The sequence below is a fragment of the Chelonia mydas genome, chromosome 5 (assembly GCF_015237465.2).
Source record: "Chelonia mydas isolate rCheMyd1 chromosome 5, rCheMyd1.pri.v2, whole genome shotgun sequence".
Lineage (NCBI taxonomy): Eukaryota > Metazoa > Chordata > Testudines > Cheloniidae > Chelonia > Chelonia mydas.
Window position 1 is genome coordinate 13,864,567 of NC_051245.2, and position 17,135 is coordinate 13,881,701.

Here is a 17,135-nt window from a genome sequence, read left to right on the forward strand (position 1 = left end):
GCAGCCTGAGCTGCAACTTCAAAGCACTGTCTACACAGGCATTTTTAGAGCACAAATGCAAGCCCAAGTCAGTCAACTCATGCTGGGAGGCTTGCTTGCCATGGGCTGTGTAGACGTACCCCTAGAAGTTCTGATAAGAACTAGGGACCCTCCTTTGAGCAAGGCGCTATAGAAAGCTATAGCGAGAGAATCCCTGCTGAAAAGAGTTTACAATATAAAGAGACAACATATACAAAGGGAGCGGAACAGAGGCACTGTGTTGCCAGTGCTTACAAATTAAATTGTGAGTCTCAGGATATTTGATGTTTTTCTTGAAGTTACTGGAATCATGTAAGTATGTGGAAGTCTAAACTTTCATTTCAGCTCCATAGGTCCACTGATAAGTATTTGTAGGTTCCTTGTACACTGGATGGGAGGATGTGCCCCCCCCAAAAAAGGCTATTCAGGGTTACTGTAGTGTTCAAAACGAAGTGAGCAATAGTTGTGTCAACAAAGCTGGATGGAAAAAAACAAAACGCATAGCGTATGACCTTAGCATCAGGTCACATAGCTTATCCAAGTTTCAGACTACTCATAAGTGCAATTTATGTGTTGGCAAAAACATCTTGTCTTTCACCCAGAGAGTCACTCTTCTCTAGCTACCGTTCTGGAAAAAGACAACATCTGACCTAGTACTTATAATTCAATTTGTATTTGCAACAAAAAGTGACTTCCCCTTTTATTTACAGTTTGGAAAGTTTTCATTGTTAAATGTAGGCTAAAAAGAAGTCTGAAAGTTCTAAGCAGATAATACAAAACATGATTAAGTATGACAGTTGGTCCAATAAAAGATATTACTTCAGATTTACCTTAACTGTCTAATACATATCTATCTAATCTCTCATCGTGAAAATTTTCCTACCATTAATTCTGGTTTCCTTTAATTTAGTTCTCCCCCTCAACACAATACTTAAGATAGTAATTTTGCTTTTGAACTCATTTTGAATGCTGCATTACTTTATTTTCTCCCAGAAGGGGAGGTAAGGCAGAAAACTCTAAAATGAATTAGAGCAAACTTGGGCCAGTGTGTATGCTGAGACTGAAATGACTTCTCTTCCATAAGATAATTCACTAAGTAGAGTGGTTGTGGGATATGGCCGCTGTCAAACATTAATAAAAACCACCATCATGAGAATTAGAACTTTTATTAGTGTATTCACATATTAGGCAAATGCAACACGCATGAAGCTTATTTCTTAGGTTCACAAGTTCTACCAATACATTAGTCTACTGGTAAAACTACCACAAACTGGTAAATGCATTTCCAATTTTTAAAAGTTGCCTGGCCCACTTTTTCAAGGCTTAATTTTTGGTATTGCTTATATGCCCTATTCATTATGGCATAAAAATATCCATCACTATCTTCGATTCAGTCAACTGATTAAAAGCTGTAACACTGGCCACATTTTGTTCTCAAAGCTAACTAATCACTAGCTGTACTTACAAAGTACAGTACTAGTGTAATGAATGAAACAATGGGGGGGGACAGGGACAGACAAAGGCAATCCTGCTACTGCCACAATAACAAAAGAATGACAGACAGCTAGATCACAAGATTGTTAGTAAGATGTATATTTTTCAAGTCAGAATAACCCTTCTATACAGTTTCCCAACCCTTCCCCAACCCAGACTTATTTGTAGAATATAATTCAGAATATTTTTAGTATGGTGCAGATGTAGTGTCCAAGGGTTCACAATAACATGCACTGTATTGAAGAACCTAAAAATCCTCCTCTGCTGGTCATACCTGAGCAACCACTATCCTAGAGCTTTTGCAGAAGCACCTACTTTTACAAGGCTCGTTATTTCATAATGAATGCGTATGATCTGGTCTGTCACTAAGCCATACAACACCACTCAGATCAAGGAGTTTACATTCCATCACTAAATATATTAAAAAGCTGCATCTATTTAAAACCTACATGGAAAAAAGTCTAGTTTATCCCTGGGGGAAGCTGTTTAAAGGTATTTGGGTTCAAAAATTAAACTCAAAATTTAAGTGACGTCGATTTAAAATATAGGTGTAAGGGGTAAGCCAATAGCTTGTACGTTTCCATAAGCCTATTCAATGCTACTATAAATTTTCATTTCATGAAAGAAAGTATTTGCTCTTAACGATTTGAAGTACAAAAAAAAGTCACAAACGCCTCAGTGCCGGCAGTGTCAATGCATCTATTGCCGGCAACAGATGCATTACTTTGGATGGGGAGGGGGAGAGGGAGAAGTAGGCTCCTAGAGTGATGGGTAGACTCAGAATTTACAATATAAATTCATTTTGGGCCCCATTAAGTATACAAAGTGTTTATGATTTCAGAGATGAAATTCAGGCATTTCTTTCCCTTCCAAAGGAGGGATTTTCAAGAAGGCAGCAAAAAGTTAAGCTTTTTTCTACAAGGAAAGTTGGTTTCTCCCCTCCCCCGCCCTTTTTTTTTTTTTTTTTTTTTAAAGGACATCTTTAAAACCTGCATATATAAAAAATATAAAAAGAATATAGGATTAGAGAGAACTTGGAATTTTACCAGAAGTATGCCCAAAATTAAAAAGAGCACACATCTGTTTATGGATACTAAAAATGTAGAACAGCACAATACTGGGATATTGGAGATCATGATACATTAGATGTACATATATGCAACTATTCATGTTATTGATAAACCTTTAGGACACTCAATTATACACCCAATGAAAACACCATTAAGAGTCTTTAGAACTGTCCCTTCCTCCTTCAGGTGGAGTTTCTATACACTAAATTTTCATCTAGTATCAGAGTATAGGAAACAGAATCCACAAGGTGCTTTAATTGATGAGACCTCAAGTGCTGTTTTTTTTGTTGTTTTTTGTTGTTGTTTTTAAACCTTTTTGAATAGTAAATAGTTCATGGGAACCACACACCAATACTAAGACAGACGAGCTGTTATATTAAGTCTGTTGACTGGACTTTATATTTAGCCCACTGGTAACAGAGGAAGGTGTTTTACGACATGCTGGAGCAGCGTACTGAAGGAGAGCCCATCTGAGTCAATACTTTGTCCAACCATTGTAGAGGTCCATTCAGATGCAGTTCAATCCAGCAAGGAGTGCTTGTTACTGTTTGCCGTCTGGAGAAGAAAGAGGAGAAAAGAAGTTACCAAGAGACTTTGGAAGCCAATATGGGTGTGATTAAAAAATAAAAATATTAAAAAAATAAAAAAGAGAAGACTCAAGCACTACAGTAATGAAACTTTTTGCAGACAGATTCTTTCCAAATATGTACAAGATACACCTGTACCTTAGGGGTTCGTATTAATCTCCACATGCACCAAGATTAAACTGGCTTTGTGGCTTTTGCTCCAACTGTCACATTAAAAGGAGATCACCTTTAGTTGTATATAGATTTTTAAAACCAGACTGTCCACCCTACAAACTCAACCTGATACCCACATTTGAGTCAAGCTGATTTTTAATATTAGTGAGCCTGAAAAGTTAAATAAGTGCTGCAGGTGACATTAAGTAAACAGAAAAAAGCTTAAGTAAGCCCCTTGCCTTCAAAGGGGTGCACAGGTAGTTGACTGGAACTTGACAAACTATTTTATTATTTATGCACAAGGAATTGAACAACAGAGCCAGTACAGCTAAGTAGTAGTAATACTGTAACCAAAAGAAAGAAAAAGAGTCAGATCTGTTGATTATAAAAATTGCTGCAGAGAAAAATTTAAGGAAGCTGTGCTAGATTTTGTCAGAAACAAGTGCATCATAACTGAGCGTGTGGTTACATAGGTTAAGTGTTATCTTACAGAAACACCAAACATCTCCTCTGCTGATTTCCTGTAACTTCTCTGTAGTGTATTGTAATTTCCTCAAACAACTTCAAAATTTTACACATTACCCTCGTCTATTATATAACTATTTTTCCACATGGCAAGCTTCTTATGTATGGCACTCTGTAAAAAAGCCACATTGTTGCTGAGGCTTCATTAAATTTTTAAAGTAATAATTTCAACCCCCAACACTCCTATTTTAGAGACTTGCTATTCAAAAGCGATTCTCTCAAGTACTTTCTTAAGAGAAAAAGTTGGTATGAAAGTACTGGATGTACTATATGTGAGAGAAGCAGTTATTTCACTTTACAGGTCTGTAGGAGATCAGGCCTTGAGTGGGTGGGGGGCCAGACTCTCAGTGAAATCCAAGAGACTTTTCCTGACCTAGGACTGCAGGATTAGGTCCACTGTTGCTAAGTAGTTTTATAGATTTTTTTTTTTTTTTTTTTGGTATTTATAGCTACCTTACACTCAAAATGAGGCGGCATAATGCAACAGAGCCAGCAGTTAAGCAAGCAATCCTGATGCTTTCTACTTTTGTCACTAGGACCACAACCAGTTTACAACATGCTTTTATCAATCTTTATTTGTATAAATAAGAGGAAGTGTAAAAGCAGAAAAAAGTTATTAGACCAGCATCCCAACAGAACGAGGTGGTATTTATTGTGATTTTACATTCTGTAGAAGAAATGAGGCAGTGTCCACCCTCTATCAGAGTGCATTCTGGACTACTTTGCCATCTTGATACTATAATACTTATGCCAGAACAAAATGTTCCTGGCATAAAAATCTCCTCTCAAGGAAATACAATCCATTTAGTCCAAAGTCCTCTTTAAAACAGAACAGAAGTTCCATGTAGCCCATTATTATATCTCCCCAACTGGACTACCTTTCTTCAAATAAAAAGGTACTAAAATTGGACAGCAAGTTCATGTGTTCTAACCTGGGCCCTATAACTGCTTCTCTGGATTCATGCAACACATACAAACCATCATATCAAGCAAAGAACAAACATTTCACCTACCAAAACAACCAGACCTACTACCAGACGGAAATGCGTTAATGCGAGCTTTTGTACTTAGATTAGGCACTGATTCATCCTTGCTTACCTTGACCTTCCCAGGGATGTAATTTTGGACATTTCACAAGGCTGATAAATTCTACTTAATTTCATCATCTTACATTTAGGTACCTCAGACCACTCACCTGAATCAAGATTATCCTGTACAGCTGTAAATATCCTCCTGCCTTAACCACACCATTTTAGTGTCAGCTACAAGTTTCATAATTTAAGTATTACAGACAACCCCAAGAGACTTCTCCAAGACCAATCATTTACATACAATCCTGTCTTCACTTTTACCTACAAATAGTCCTAACTCACCTTTGTTAACTAGCCCATAAAAAACCGACAATGGCTTAAATTTTCTACTAGACAACATGGATTAGCCAGTTATCTTGCCTAGAAGTATTTCAATAATCTCAGAATCTTCCACTTCATCCTGTTTATTATCCACAAGACATCAAGAATTTAACATTCTCCGTCAAACATACAGATGCAGAAAAACTAGATTATCATCCTTTCCTTTTCAGTAAGGAATAGTTACTTAGCCACTCTACCAATAGTTCCACTGGATCTTGCAGACCCAACATTTATTAGCCATCTAAAATTACACACACACAACCCTTACCACTGCAATCTTCTGCCCTCCCTTCTCTCTTTATGAAGCTCTGCATGCTTCAAGTTTTGGCACTCTGTAGTTTGAACACTTTTTAATTTCATTTAGCTATACTGATTTTAATGTTGTATTTAATTTTTCTTAAGTGTACACACAATCCCTTTGAGCCAACTCCCCTAGCTCAAAGCTTGGGCCAGTTTTCCCTCTAGTTTACCTCTTGCTAACAGAGCACTTCCCGTTTATTCCATGACTCAAAGTCCTCATTTTATCTCAGATCCCGACCTGAAACTTGGGATGGATCCATTTTTAAACCCAAATGGTGACAAAGCATCAGTAGAACCTAAGCAGCATTAAATATACACCTTCAGAGCCTGAAATAATTCCATTTTCCAGTAATTACATGTTGTAGAGATGTTTCATATATCAATTCCCTATACTTTCTGTGGAAAAAACTTCAGACACAGGGGGGGATTAGTCACACCTCTCTCCCCAGGGACAAAGTAATCCAAATTTTTCTGTATAGCTTCTCAACTCATAAGTCAGATGCTGTTCCTCCTGATTTTATAAAGAACCCTTTCCTCTATAGATTTAAATAGTCCTATTAGAGAGCGTAACTGGAATAAATTCAACAATGAATAAAAAGGAACTTTTTCCATTTGTAAAACTGTTCTTAGCAGTTTTACTACACGAACACAATCAAAGTTATTATATTCCTGGCATAGTTAAGTTTTCCACAATGAGTTCCAAACTCTTACCCACCTCCCAAACGTGCATTCTCTAGCTGTTTTATTGTTTATAATATACTTATTGAAAGAGTCATTCCAAATTTATTCCTTGGTTACCATCATTTGAAACCAACATCACATCTTAAGCAGCTCATTACACTCCATATGGAGCAGCACTGAGACACAATGGTTTTATGTAGATCTTACAAAAGGCAAGTAATCACAGCACAAACTTCAGAGCCACTAGATGGTGGAGAGTAAGTAAGATCAGATGTAAAAAGTTAACTCTAATATCTAGACCACCACACTTTTAGCAGAATAGCTAGTTTCCCGGAATGTGAGACAAATTAACATTGATCCATAAGGGTTTTAGAACACACTCACTCCCATGGAAACACAATTGCATTCTCTTGTTTTATTTGCTGACAGTGTATTTGTAAAGCTGGTGGCAGTCTAATTATCTGCCTTTCAAGCTGGAGGCATTAGTGGGACAGGAGGTAGGGGAGAAAATTGATTAGAGTAAATGTAAAAGTAAAAATGAATGTTTCATACCTGTATTCAGCCCCCCATCCTTTAACAAAACTCATTCTTATGGTACACATTCTAGTTAGCTGATACACTGCTTCAAAACCCTGATTTACAGATTGAGCCAGAAGAGCAGCAAATTCCTGGTTATTAAAGATCTTCAGGTTGCATCCTATGAAGAGAAAAAAGTTTAGAAAACTACAGCCTATGTATACTTGTAGGCTTTCCTATGAGGGCAATGTGAAGAGCCAACTTCTAGAAGTTAATAGGAAGACAATGCATTTAAATGTACTCAATTTCTTGATTAGTATGCCTTGTACTTGTGCTCTTACCTGGTGGAATTTTGCATACCGTTGCAGGATGCCAGCCATATCTTTGATTACAATTGGGGCTCTGAACAAAGATTGCGCTATCACTTAGGCACTCAGCAAAAACTTCCCCACCAATGTAATACAGACGCACTCCCCTTCCTGAAACAAGATTAGTAGAAGCTTCACTTATGATATGATCTGAACTGGTTGACATATTAGAAGACTGCTTTATTTCACTGAGGGCCAACTCCCCCCCGCACACTCAGAACTGCAAGGTGAATCAGTTAAGCTGGCAATATGGCCATATTGCCAGCTGACAACTGTAGTGAGAGCAGGATGTTGCTCAGAAGAATTCCTCCTCCCACAACCCTAGAATGTGGTGTTCTTGAACGAGAACAAAGTCTGTTCTTGACAAGAAATTCTTCCTTCCTTCTATTTAGTACTTTGAGACGAAGCAATCAGAATCAAAGTTTGAAGGTAAAGTTGATTCCGCACATACTCCCTCTCGAAGTAATACTTGCAATAAAAACAAGTAGATTAACTTTCCTGTTCATTTTCGTATAAATACTAGTGTGGCAGGTTAAGAAGAACAAGGCTCATGGATAGTCTGCTTCTTCCTCTCACCTCCAAAGCCTTCCTCACACCGCATAGATTCCTGCCCCACCCCTACCCCAGTGTGCGCTTACTCCTTAGACAAAGGCACCAGAGGACTTCATTTGGCTCTTATGAAAAGGCAGCCTCTTCCTGCTCATCCTTAATATGAACTAGCTCTCCTGGCTAGAAAAATACCTGATCTGAATTAGTTCTTTTCGTATAAAAAAACATACGAGATATTTCTAATGGCAAGCTATTTCTAATAGCTCATTCAGAAAGGAGATGCACTATGAAAAGTGATTTTTTTTTAATTCCATTTTCAAAAAAAATGTTTGCTTATTGTTCTAGGGGTTCCCAATTGGATTTTTTCTATTGACAGTTTTGCTTGAGCAGTTAAATTGTATGTTGGAAGTTGCCAAAAATCTAAAGTTTTTAAAGAACTGACTTTTAAACCACAATTGCTTTTTGAAAGTTTTGATTTAATGTGAAAGATTTCACAAAAAATCCATATTGAAATCCAGCAAAACAGAAGTTTAAGTTTTGCAAGTCTACTTCTGCCCCTCCCCCACCTCCAACAGCTCTACTGAAAGGCCAGAGTCAAGATGGTATGCTGCAAACTTCAGTAACTGTTAGGTGAAATTTTTTTACAATGTCAAATTAGCACAGTTAAGACTAGTTTCAGCTTTATCTGGAAGTTGTAAATTGTCATTTTACATTCCAAAGGTAGGCAAGAAAGCACAACACAATTCGGTACTGCTAGTATTTTATTAAATATTGCTTGTTTAGTTTATTGTGCTGATTTAATATTTTCCCAATCCTGTGCTGATCCAATTTAAGTTGTAACACACTCAGAACTTAGCAAAAACCACCCAGATCTATTCAATTGAGTGCCATTACCCTTAAAGAGATAGTTACAAGATTTAAGAATATACCTATGTGTCGCCTTGTCATTTCCACTGTGGCATTTCTGTTAACGTTGGAGAGCAAACCTAGACAAAATCTTTCTGAATTTGATGGATCTGTAAAACCATCTACAGTCAATGAAGGCTGTGATGCATGGAAGGTTTCTCCCACTCTCTGATTCAGTTCATAATATGCTATTGAACACCAAAATGCAGGCTCTGAGTAAGTGACGGGCTGCAAGTCTGAAAAAAAAGAAAAAAAAGTGAAAATTCCTGTGATAATGAAACAGATGTTTAAAAATATATATTTATTGATTCAAATTGATTTGTCTTGGCACTAGGTCTGAGCTATAAAATCAATCAGTAACTAAGTTTTCATTTTCCATAGCTCATGCAGAGAGAATTTCCTCCTCACAGCCCATATTCTGCAAAGGAACATAAAGACTGTTATACTGGACCAATTGTCTATCCAGTCCAGTATCCTGTCACTGAGTGGCAAGTAACAAATGCTACAGAAATAGTTATGCAATAGCCTGACTACAAAGAAAAGTTTCCTCTCAAGTCAACCTCTAACTATTGTGGTTATGTCCTGAAGCAAGTGTTTTTAAAATCCCTTCACCACCACCACCTCCCCCCCCCCACTCCCCCCCAGTATGTACTGTAACACTGGGATATTCCTGTTATCCATATGAATGGGTAATGCCTTATCGGTTTTAAAACTATTGCTTTTTAAATTTAATATCCTCAACCTTTTTCATAATACAAGGATAACAGAAGCTCCCAATGTATCTTCCATAGAAAAATCTTTATTTTGTACACTTTTATAACGTAGAGAGTGTTTGTCTCCAAGAACAAGCCCAGTCCCTTCGATCTCTCTAGATTAGTTTTTCCATGTCCCTACTCATTCTCACCCATCTCTAAACCCTCTATTCCAGGTGAGGGAACACCCTCACATGATCACCACTTACTCAGTAGATTTGAGCAACTGCCGTTTATAACTGAGGAAATAAAGAGTGGGGTACAATTTTATCCAGTAGAGTATTAGTTTACAATTCTGAATTGTATGTCCAAAACACAGGGCCACTGATAAGGATATTGGGGTCTTAGGGAGAAACCCTTGCCTTTTTACACTGTCCCATTTGCTTGTTAGTTTTCCCCCTTCTAGCCTCTCCCTCACCACCCAAATCTCTTCCCTTGTACCTTCCAAGTCATCCCCCAGAGTTATTTTTCCCATTTTCACTTTCAGAGGTTGTTCTTCCCAACACAGCTTCTCTTGATTTTCCTGCCACATGCCCTTCCCCACGCCTGGCCAAGCCAAGCGAGTCTGTGATCCTTTGCAGTTCTTCCTAATAGCTATGCAGCAGACAGCTGAAGACACCTTAGCAAGAAGCGGTGGAGGGAAGCAGCTGTTCCTTTGTGGCCACGCGGGGTTGATCTATGATACACAACTTCAGCTACATGAATGGCGTAGCTGAAGCCAACGTACTTAGATCTACTTACCACAGTGTCTTCACTGCGGTAAGTCGACAGCTGACGCTCTCCCGTTGACTCCACTTGCACTCCTCATTCTGGTGGAGTACCAGAGTCAATGGAGAGAGTGCTCAGTCTATTTATTGCGCCTATACTAGACACGATAAATAGACCCCTGCTGAATCGATCGCTGCCCGCCGATCTGGCAGGTAGTGTAGACAAGCCCTTATTCTTACAAGTAAAATCCCCTTCCTGTTCCCATCATTCTTGCATACCCTCAGCCATTCTACTCTCCCTTTGCTAAGGTCCCAACGGTTACAAGAAAAAAAAAAGTACCACGCTTATTTGCATTTACCATCTTTGCAATTAAACCAGAGTTTTAGTGAAGATACCATTAATGAGAGCTAACCATGACACTGCTTCCTTCTAATACAGATTCCACCCTTCTGTGAATAATCAGCACCCAAAAATAGGAGAAAGATTTATGATACATATACGAAGCACACAATTTAGGAAACAGTTAAAAGTTAAGTATTTCCAGCTTACCCAGGCTATGATTAACTGGGGAGAGAGTACTAGGAGACAGCTCTGCTGGAGATCCTGGAGAAATAATTCAGAATATTTTAGATAATTTCTGAGTGTTTCATTTAGATTACAGAAGACCATGCTTCTCCATATGCTAGCATTATATTAGGATATTATTCTTTGTAACGAACTACAAACACGTCTGATATCTTGCAACCAGTTTTCCAGATTAAAATGAAGTGGCTTATCCTTAGTTTAAAATATCAATACACATAATTGCCCAACTGTATACATATTTTAGAAGCTACTTTTGCTTTTTGTTAGTACAGTAGAACCTTAGAGTTATGAAGGCCTCGGGAATAAAGGTTGTTCATAACTCAAATGTTCGTAACTCTGAACAACACATTATGGTTGTTCTTCCCAAAGTTTACAACTGAACATTGACGTAATATAGCTTTGACATTTACTATGCAGAAGAAAAATGCTGCTTTTAATGATCTTAATTTAAATGAAACAAGTACAGAAACAGTTTCCTTACCTTGTCAAAAAAATTTTTTAAACCTTCCCCCCCTTTTTTTTTTTTTAGTAGTTTATGCTTAACACAGTACTGTACTGTATTTGCTTTTTTTTGGGTCTCTGCTGCCTGATTGCGTACTTCCAGTTCCAAAGGAGGTGTGTGGTTGACTGATCAGTTCGTAACTCTGATGTTCATAACTGAGGATCTACTGTATTAAACACTTTTAATGTTGAAATCTTAAGTACTTGGCAGGAACTCACATTACATTCACCGCATGTGATTATATCTTATATCCTCATGCATATTTTGTTTATTTTTATCGACTGTAGAAACCAGTGGCTTCTTGCTTGACTTCCAGTGAGGGCAGCTAGAAGAGACGGTAGATGTGACAAATACAGAGGTTTCATGAAGCTTTGAGATCCAAACTCTCACTGGAGACCGAGCATATCACTGGAAATGACACAGCTTGGATTATATATTTAAAAGACTATTCTTTACGGAAGGATGAAGAAAGTCTGAGAAAAGAAACATGAACTCTCCTGCACAGCCTGCTACTGACTGGAGAAGAAATACAGGGGAAAGAAGCAAAGACAAAACACAAGGTTGCTTCTAGCAAGTTAGCCTTCTAACTAAGGCATCGTGCTTTCCTGGTGAGGCACTGCAGCCCTTATCTAAACTAGCATAGTTGAGTCCAATTTAAGTGGAAAGACTGCCAACATTAAACACAGACTGCCAAGATAGACTATCTGTACCCACTGTCAGCAGGAGCTTCTCATCCAGAGGTAACAGTGCTGACCAGGGTTCCCTCTAATTTTTTTAAGTCCATGTGCGGAATCAATTTTGTTATGTGCACCAATATGGAGGTGATGTGTGACGGGAACAGGAACTGAGTTGTTGTAGGGGTTTCTTTAACTCTACTCCTGGGGAAAATTTCTGTGTGTCTGTATTGTTACAGACATAATTGCTGACAGGTATGCAGAATTTTAAAATATTGTGTGCAGAATTCATTCTTTGGCACAGAATTCCCCCAAGAGTACACAGTAAGCAAGATTGGATTAGACTTTTGCCCAATGTTACTGGCCAAACAAGATCAGCAATTGCCTTTTGCAATTGATTTTACATATATTCTGTCCCCAGCACCGGTAGCATCAAGCACTAGTCATGCAAAGTTAGGGGGACATCAAGCCGCCAGTCAGGGAATCTTACAGCTAAGGTAATGGACCAGGACCAACGAGATCAGTTTTACTCTCAGCTCTGCCAGTCTTCCCGTGTGACTTTGGCCAAATTCACTTAATATCTGCCTCCATTCCCTAGGTGTCAAATGAGAATACTTCTGTACATCAGAGGTACCTGTGAAGACAGATTCATTGCTGAGGCTCTCACACCATGGTTTAGTTGGGGATTGGTCCTGCTTTGAGCAGGGGGTTGGACTAGATGACCTCCTGAGGTCCCTTCCAACCATGACAGTCTATGATTCTATGGTGATGAGCACAACAGGAAAAAAGTTACATAGAATAAGGTTTTCAAAATGGTCATACTATTTCATTAAGCAGATCAGATCAAGCAACCCTCTAGACTTCTGGAAACAAAAGCAGGATGTGTCAACTTCTTTGGCTAATATAAACTTATCTACAAGATGCTCTTTCCAGGATAGTCTGGATATTGGCAAGAATGCCCCAGTATGATTCATCCTTGAAACTACCTGGGATAGTCTTACGCTCTTTCGTAAAAAGTCATTTCCATATAGTTATTGTTCATACTAAATTGGTATTGAAATTTCAGAAGAGATTGGAACAATATGCTTGTATATACCAGGGGAATGCCACCATGATTTGTAGTGAAAAGGTGTTTTGTTAATTTAGATGGAATAAAGGGCCCAAAGAGCCAAACGTGTTAGCAGGACCCTGAAACGATCCGAAGTTTAACAGTTTTTTTTTTTTTTAAATGGATGAACAGTGGTTATAGTCTCTTATTCTGCCAAACAGTCCTCCTTAGTGGGCGGAAAAGGGTTAGTTCTGTTGTTCAACTCTGAGTTGGGAATGACAGTCCCTTTCCTGCTTTTGACAAAACAGCCACAAGATAGACAGGAGACAGGATAGTATAAATGGGGGGGAAATACAGCTTTTGTTGATGTTCTCAGGATATAAGTCAGCTAGTCATTCAGACAGATGCTTTTGGTTGGCAGATTGGCTACCTCTGGACCCCAGCTCACCTCGCTCGCCAACATCATAATCTGGTTAGATCCTTTCCTTCACTGATCCTTCAGCCAAGCAGAGCTGGCTGGGCCATCACATCTCGCTATGCTGGTGCCATGCAGCGCAGATGATTTTACAATCAGGTGAAAAGTCAAGAGAGAGGAAGACGTAGGACAGGTGGCAAGATAGTGGGGGTATGGAAAAGGACAAATGAGGGAGGCAAGACAGCAGGATCTCACATGTATCAAGCTGAGTTCCCCTCTGATGAGGTGATGATAGTCAAGCTTCCTCACTGGAGTATTAAGGTCTGGTTACAGCAACAATCCTTTTCCTTCTGCCATGGGGATGGTAAAAGTTCTTTTTTCCTCAAGCTTCTTTTTAAAGGGCCCCAAAAAGGATGATGGGAAGAATGGTTTATCCTCTCATTATTTTGCCACAGTGGGCCTAATTTTTGAAGTACCAATTTTGGTTCATCGCTTTCTGGCCCCCTACTCTTCTTACCATTCAATCAAACACAGTCCTTGAGTGGTATCAGTAAACCATTTCTTTTTAAACTAATTCAGTTCCTCTCACCCTTTAACATTTTTTTAAAGCAATTTTATATAACAGGTCACTGTAGCAAATTATGAATCTCTACCCACTTTCCATAGTTAGGCTTACATTATTACAACCATGGTTGAAAGAAGTCACCCCATTGTGCTAGAAATCCCAACGCTGCACACATAGTGAAGAGATTAATAGGTTTTACCTGTATCCATGCTTTGGTTCAACTGCTGGTCACTTGTTTCTCCATCTTCACTGATATATCCTGGCGGTGGCGTTTCTGCCAAGAGCAAATTGTGTCAATATTCTATACGTTAGCTCACTGAATGCTGACAAGATTAAGTTTAGGATTTTCATTCTAGACAGTCTGCGCCATACACTATCTGAGCAGGGAGTTAGGACTTTGTATTGGTGAGTGTTATTCGTCACAGCAGCATCTGCAATACCTTCTAGCCCTAAATCTGTGCCTTATCTAGGTGAAATTTGTGCGTAACCTTGTAAAAAAATATATATATATATAGACATTTGTTAAGTGTTCAGTACATAAATGCATATGAAGTTATATATACACACACAATTCTTGTTTGTAGCACACTTGCATTTCAGCCAGTTGCAGAATTTTGCAATACTGATCAGCAGCTTTCACATTTACTAGAATTAAAAGTGAGAAGCCCTTTGGTGAATTCAACACTGAAAAAAAAACCCCATGAACTAGCCACCTTCACGTAGGACAGAGCCATGTAATCAGTTACCCTGCCCACATTTTAGAATTTTCTACATTACAGAAAGCCAACCCTCACTACAACAGTTCACAGTTCCACCCACTTCCCTCTTCAACATCCAAGGAAAGCTTATCTCATTCACTAGCTATACCTTCCAATAGACAATGATCCCATCCATGCCAGTTCCCTTCTCGGATTCTAGGCAATTCCAACTTGTTTTCAAAGCACCACAAAAGTTCTTATGCTTATCACCTTCTTTAGCGTCAAGAAAATTTCAATCTTAAATTTTAACTAATTATTAGGGCTCAAGCAATTAAAAAATTGCACTGTTAAATAGAATACCTTTTATTTAAATGTTTTTGCATGTTTTCTACATTTTCAAATATATTTATTTCAATTACAACAAAGAATACAAAGTGTACAGTATTATATAATATCACTATTTATTACAAATATTTGCACAGTAAAAAAAGGGTTTTTCAATTCACCTAATACAAATAATGTAGTGCAATCTCTAATATGAAAGTTGAACTTACAAATTTAGAATTATGTACAAATATAACACTGCACTCAAAAAACAAAACAATGTAAAACTTGAGAGCCTACAAGTCCACTCAGTCCTACTTCTTGTTCAGCCAATTGCTAAACAAGTTTGTTTACATTTGCAGGAAATAATGCTGCCCGCTTCCTGTTTGAAGCATGAAGGTGATGTAAACAGGAAGCGGGCAGCATTATTTCCTGCAAATGTAAACAAACTTGTTTGAGCAATTGGCTGAACAAGAAGTAGGACTGAGTGGACTTGTAGGCTCTCAAGTTTTACATTGTTTTGTTTTTTGAGTGCAGTTACGTAACAAAAAAATCTACATTTGTAAGTTGCACTTTCATGATAAAGATTGCACTGCAGTACTTGTAGGAGGTGAATTAAAAATACTACTAACATTTTTACAGTGCAAATATTTATTATAAAAATATAAAGTGAGCACTATACACTTTGTATTCTGTATTGTAATTGAAATCAACATAGCTGAAAATGTAGAAAAACATCCAAAAATGTAATAAATTTCAATTGGTATTCTATTGTTTCACAGTGCGATTGAAAGTGCAATTAATTTAGTTAATCGCCTGAGTTCACTGCGATTAATCGACAGCCCTACTAATTACATAAAGAATTTAAGAGGGTTTTTGATACTAGAAGTGGGGTCTAATTTGAGAGCGTGTCAAGAGTTTAAAAAAACCACAAGAGACTACGGTTGGCTTCCTCTGCCCCCGAAAATATGTATTTTCTCAACTGCTATGAAGGCATTAACTCACTGCACTTCAGGCAGCCATTTTCTATACAAAATCTGAGCCAGGCAAGCCTTTTGCTGTCAAGGCACCTATTGAGGCCTTTCCCTTTTTAAGGTTTACAAACTAAAGGGAAATGATTTAAATATCTTCACTGAACCTTAAATGGCTGGAGGGCACTTGATTGCTATTAAAATAGATGTATTACCATGGTAATTGAGAGATGGTTAATATTGTAATTAAATGAATAGTAAAAAGCCCTAAACTCTGAATTTCTACTTTTAGAATAAGTATTGCAAAAAGATTTTAAAGTCATGCACTAATCCAAGATTGCACTTGGGGGGATCAAAGGAATTTAACAAGACTAAGTCATACAGGAAATTCAACTTTCACAGATACCAGACAAAATTTACAATGAAGTCAAAAAACTAGCATGTATTGTGGAAATTTTTCACACGTATTCTATGGGATCGCAGCTGTAGACACCAGAAATGAACGTTCTGTTTCCACACAATAAAGTACCCAAGGTAACTATTTTCTGAACTGTACTATCATTACATATGATTACTAGCCACATTTATGTTAAGGTTTCAGAGTAGCAGCTGTGTTAGTCTGTATCCGCAAAAAGAACAGGAGTACTTGTGGCACCTTCAAGACTAACAAATTTATTAGAGCATAAGCTTTCATGGGCTACAGCCCACTTCATCGGATGCATAGAATGGAACATATTAGTAAGAAAATTATATACACACACACGGTCACCTTCAGCCCCCAACTAAAACCTCTCCAGTGCATCAAAGATTTACAACCGATCCTCAAAAATGATCCCTCACTCTCTCAGATCTTGGGAGACAGACCAGTCCTCACTTACAGACAGCCCCCCAACCTGAAGCAAATACTCTCCAGCAACCACACAACAACAAAAAACTAACCCAGGAACGTATCCTTGCAACAAAGCCCGATGTCCATATATTTATTCGAGTGATACCGTCATAGGACCTAATCACATTAGCCATGTCATCAGGGGCTCATTCACCTGCACATCTACCAATGTGATATATGCCATCATGTGCCAGCAATGCCCCTCTGCCATGTACATTGGCCAATCCGGACCATGTCTCTACGCAAGAGAATAAATGGACACAAATCTGACATCAGGAATCATAACATTCAAAAACCAGTAGAACACTTCAACCTCTCTGGCCACTCAGTAAAAGATTTAAGGGTGGCAATTCTGCAACAGAAAGCTTCAAAAACCAGACTCCAATGAGAAACTGCTGAGCTTGAATTAATATGCAAACTAGATA

At 38.2% G+C, this 17,135-nt stretch overlaps 1 protein-coding gene across 7 annotated transcripts in view; it reads right to left on the reverse strand.

The window, feature by feature from the left end:
* Positions 1-1,168: 1,168 nt before the first annotated feature.
* SMAD2 (SMAD family member 2) overlaps positions 1,169-17,135 on the reverse strand; it is a 68,232-nt gene continuing 52,265 nt past the window's right edge. For 6 of the 7 annotated variants that reach the window (XM_043546750.1, XM_037902483.2, XM_037902482.2 and 3 more), the window contains 6 exons: positions 14,028-14,102; positions 10,589-10,642; positions 8,603-8,815; positions 7,098-7,235; positions 6,793-6,937; positions 1,169-3,137 (listed from right to left, as the gene is read on the reverse strand). In XM_043546750.1, the coding sequence (XP_043402685.1) occupies positions 3,014-3,137; positions 6,793-6,937; positions 7,098-7,235; positions 8,603-8,815; positions 10,589-10,642; positions 14,028-14,102 (749 nt within the window). In that variant the 3' untranslated portion in view covers positions 1,169-3,013. The remainder of the gene's footprint in view (positions 3,138-6,792; positions 6,938-7,097; positions 7,236-8,602; positions 8,816-10,588; positions 10,643-14,027; positions 14,103-17,135) is intronic. The other variant, XM_043546749.1, reaches the window with a different exon arrangement.